Source organism: Rhodamnia argentea, chromosome 8 (assembly GCF_020921035.1).
Source record: "Rhodamnia argentea isolate NSW1041297 chromosome 8, ASM2092103v1, whole genome shotgun sequence".
NCBI lineage: Eukaryota > Viridiplantae > Streptophyta > Magnoliopsida > Myrtales > Myrtaceae > Rhodamnia > Rhodamnia argentea.
In genome coordinates, this window is record NC_063157.1 from 35,001 (window position 1) to 39,439 (window position 4,439).

The 4,439-nt window shown below is 42.6% G+C and overlaps 1 protein-coding gene across 1 annotated transcript; it reads left to right on the plus strand.

Moving 5' to 3' along the window:
• The first annotated feature begins 267 nt into the window (after positions 1-267).
• On the plus strand, positions 268-3,248 carry LOC115755820 (coniferyl alcohol acyltransferase-like). The gene is made up of 2 exons (XM_030695365.2): positions 268-782; positions 2,030-3,248. Exons 1-2 carry the CDS (start codon positions 342-344, stop codon positions 3,068-3,070), a joined length of 1,482 nt encoding a protein of 493 aa, XP_030551225.2. The 5' UTR covers positions 268-341; the 3' UTR covers positions 3,071-3,248.
• The last annotated feature ends 1,191 nt before the right edge of the window (positions 3,249-4,439 follow it).

Genomic DNA, 4,439 nt, shown 5'->3' on the forward strand with positions numbered 1-4,439 from the left:
ATGATAGGGCCTGTTGGTTTTTTTTGTGCGGAGTGATGCCCGATGCGAAATGAGCCACTAATCTCTGACAGTAAATTTATAGTATTGGAGTTTTGGAGTATAAACGTGAACAAACCAGGAGAGAGTAGTAGATGATGATTAATCGTGGAGTGAAATCGAAGCTTTCCACACATAAGATGGGCGGTAGTTGAGGAATAGTCGTAGACGGAGTCATCGTCAATATCACCATTTGGGCCTATAAACACCCGCTCATCTTCAAGCTCATCCCTTTCCATCTTCTCCTCTCTCTCTCTCTCTCTCTCTCTCTCTCTCTCTCTCTCTCTCCATACATAGTAAACGAAATGGGTGCAGTTGCAGGTGCAGGCGGAGAGTTCGTGTTGAAGTTGGACAAGAGAGAAGTGGTGGCGGCACCACTGCCCATGCAAGAGCATTGGCTGCACCTCTCCAACCTCGACTTGCTCTTGCCTCCGCTTGACTTTGGCGTATTCTTCTGCTACATCAACCCAACCACCACCTCCACCTCGCAGAGGCTTGAATATGGGTCCATGGTTCGTATTCTGAAAGCCGCCTTGGCCCAAGCTCTGATCTCCTACTATGCTCTCGCCGGAGAGGTGGTCCAGAACTCGGTTGGGGAGCCTGAGCTCCTGTGCAACAATCGCGGGGTGGACTTCGTCGAAGCTTTCGCGGACATAGAACTCTGCCATCTCAACCTGTATAATCCCGACGAAACCATTGAAGGGAAACTGGTTCCTGCAAAGAAGCGGGGCGTGCTTGCCGTTCAGGTATTGATATTAGATACAGCCACACTATATACCGTTTGTCCATATCAAGAGATTAGATCACTGTATATGCACCCATTTTCATCTTCATTTCACCTAGATCTACAATCCTTTTTCTTAAATCTTCTGTGTATGCATGGACGTATAAGTATAACCAGCGTCAAATGGAATAGTTACCATCTAACTGTAAGTCTATGGGTCAGATTCTCTACCTTTACTGACAATGGTTCACAAAGCTGGTTCATTCCTCGATGTTGTTGAAGTTATTTAATCAGGTGTCAGAAATAAAACCTTATTTTGATACTATTTGGCACTGTTGAGACAGAAGTATGATGGCTGGACTTTGGTCCCATGTCTGACACTACAGTCCGCGATTACACGTTATCCAAGCACTTCTTGTAGTTTACCGTTTTCCTTGTCATAATTCAAAGATGTCCTAATCAAAGTCACATCAATGACTTTACACGAAAGAGAACAATATAGCAAGATTATTGCTAAATGATCGAAGGGGAAAAAAAAAATCTGAGAGGTCGTGCTTCACTGATTTAATTATGTGATCATTGAGATAATGCAGTTGTTTATAGCGTCCGTTTATAACAGTGACATAACAACAGTGTGATGCATGAAGGAGGAGAATATTGTTTTGTCTATTACGGATGGAATTGTATGAATGGAGGAACCTTGCGGGGGAGGACCTTAGAATTAATAAAAGACTATGATGAGGCACCGTAACATTATGGCAGGGTTGCCCAGGGACCTCAAGCGTGAAAAAATCATAATTATATGGAAAGGGTGGAATATCTCTTTCATTGTTAGTTTGAAGGTGTCTATCCTCTCTACGGCATGTTAGAGTCTTGTACGAAATAGCGACATAGTGTATATTATATATTTCGCTGTCATCCAGGAAAGAAGTAGCGAGTGGGCTATATGATAGTTAAAGTAAATGGAGGACTAAATAAAACAAAAAAAATTTACCGATTGAACTGCCTCATTGAACGGGGAAAGAGAAAACTATGGTATTGCCGAAAAAATGTAGTATGATGGATAGATTATGTAGATCAAGTCCATCATGAAATAACTTTTTGTTGATGTATGAATAAATATACCAAATATATGTCAAGAATATGTGGAATTTACACTAGGTTTCATCTGGACATAGATAATTTCTGTATTGGGATTGATTCTGTCTACTATAAAAGTTGCTAATAGACTTAAGACTTGTACAAATCTTATCCATGGAAAACATTCAGGCAACGGAGCTAAAGTGTGGGGGAATAGTGGTGGCGTGTACGTTTGACCATCGGATAGCTGACGCCTACTCGGCCAACATGTTCATGGTGTTTTGGGCAGAGACGGCTCGCTCCGATGCCCCCATCTCGCTCCCTCCTTCCTTCCGCCGCTCTCTTCTCCACCCTAGGCGTCCACTCTGCGTCAACCCTTCTCTAGACCGCATGTACGTGCCCATCTCCGCATTGCCCCCACCTCCTAAGCACAAGCAGCAGGTGGATGATGAATTCGAGCCCACGACATCGAGGGACGACGACCGTCTGGTAAGCCGCATCTACTACGTGACGGCCGCCCAGCTAAGCGAGTTGCAGCATACGACCAGCTCCAACGGAAGCAAGAGGTCTAAGTTGGAGTCGTTCAGCGCTTTCCTTTGGAAGATGGTGGCCGAATCCTCCGCGTCCTCATCATCCTTGGTTGCTAATAACGAGGACAACAAGATGATATCGAGGATGGGGATCGTGGTGGATGGCAGGTATAGGTTGATGAGTCAGGACGGAGACGACAAGCCCACGCCCATGGCGTCCTACTTTGGGAACGTGCTGTCGATACCATTTGGAGAGAAGAGGGCGAGGGAGGTGGTGGAGAAGCCGCTGAGCTGGGTAGCGGAGGCGGTGCATGAGTTTGTGGAGGGAGCGGCAACGAGGGAGCACTTCCTGGACCTGATAGACTGGGTGGAAGAGCACCGGCCGGCGCCAGGGGTGACAAGGATATACTGCAAGCTGGGGAGCGAGGAGGAGGAGGAAGGGTCAACGGCATTTGTGGTATCATCGGGGCTGAGGTTCCCGGTGAGTGAGATGGACTTCGGGTGGGGGAAGCCAGTGCTGGGGTCCTACCACTTCCCGTGGGGAGGGGAAACCGGGTACGTTATGCCCATGCCCAGCCCGCTCTCCAACGGCGACTGGGTGGTCTACCTGCTCCTCTCCCGGTCTCAGCTGGCCTTCATTGAGTCCAAAGCTCCCACCGTCTTCAGGCCCTTGACCCCTCAATATCTTCACCTTCTTTGATTCTTCTTCTTCTTCTTCTTCCTCTTCTTCTGTATGTTCACATTTACGCGCCTCACCGCTACTGTTGGTGCTTGTCGTTTGTCCTGTTTAACAAAAACCTTATGTTCCTCGTGTATTTACTTTCCCTCATGCATCTTACTCGGTCCTTAATTGGAGGCACATGTCTTCTTTCTGATGAGAACACATAGCTTACTGTCTCCTACAGTTATAAGCGATTTGACGGATGCCGGCCTTTTGAATCGCTCATTATACGTGTGTGACATAAACCTCCTGTGAGTAACATCTCAAACAGGAAAGATGAAGTAATTAATTAATGATGTCCCCCATAATCATCCTAAATCAGTCGAATCCTGTCAAATTTTCCCATTGCACTATGTTCGGTGATCTGACCTTCCACCTTCAAACTCGTTCAAGTTGGACCTTTTATTACCTGCTTCCGACGAAAATGTTTGGCTGCTTTACGTTCGATTCAACTTCGAACCTACCACTATTGGTTATTTTATTCAGTTGAAGAAAAAACTCCACATAAACAATTAGACTACATGCGGCGATATTTCCATACTCTTTTTGCCTAAAACACTCCAGTTTTCAGTGAACTTACCAAGAAACTCTCTTAGCTTTATGAGGATAACCCAAAAAAAAATACTTTATATTTTTATCATCTCTCTTATCTTTATCAGCCTCACAATATACATGTCAAATTTCACCCAACAAGATATTATCTTATCCTACATCCTGTTATAACTTTGCCTAGAGAAGATCATTACATTTAATTTTTTATCTCATATTTTAAATCACAAAAGTTTCATAGGACGTAAAAAATTTCTAGCTTTGACGGCTTATGAACACATAATTAATTGCCTTTTTTTTTTTTTATAAAATAGTATGAAGGAAAATGTACTTCAAAATAAAAATTCAATCTAACATCGAGCCAATTTTGACATTGTGAGTGTTATTTCAAAATAAGTTCTTAGATTTTTAAAGTTAAACATAGCTGATTTGTGCTTTCTTTTGAGATTTTTACATTGCAATAAGAATTGTAAGATGAACGTTGACAATTTATTTGCACCTTCACTTTCAAAGTATCTTTTCAAAGGAAAGTTTTAAGCATATTTTAAAGTGTTATTCCACTTAATATGAGATTGGCCCTACAATTGATATTAATTACTTTCGTCATTATGATTACATCAGCAAGAAGTTTTCTTCTTCTTCTTTTCCCTTATGTACTTATCTTTTGCTAATATTTAGATATGATCTTAATATAAATATGTTGGACATTTGATCATGCTTCTGACAAATGAACCTTTTTCATATTTTGATCAATTTTTCTTTTCCATTTTTTTCACAAATTGGCTAGATGATTAAAATG

Bases quoted from the DNA above. Each gene is read 5' to 3' on its own strand.
- LOC115755820 (XM_030695365.2), top strand. From the start codon at position 342: ATGGGTGCAGTTGCAGGTGCAGGCGGAGAGTTCGTGTTGAAGTTGGAC. The intron at 783-2,029 runs GTATTGATATTA...GAAAACATTCAG, and splicing joins GGGGCGTGCTTGCCGTTCAG to GCAACGGAGCTAAAGTGTGG.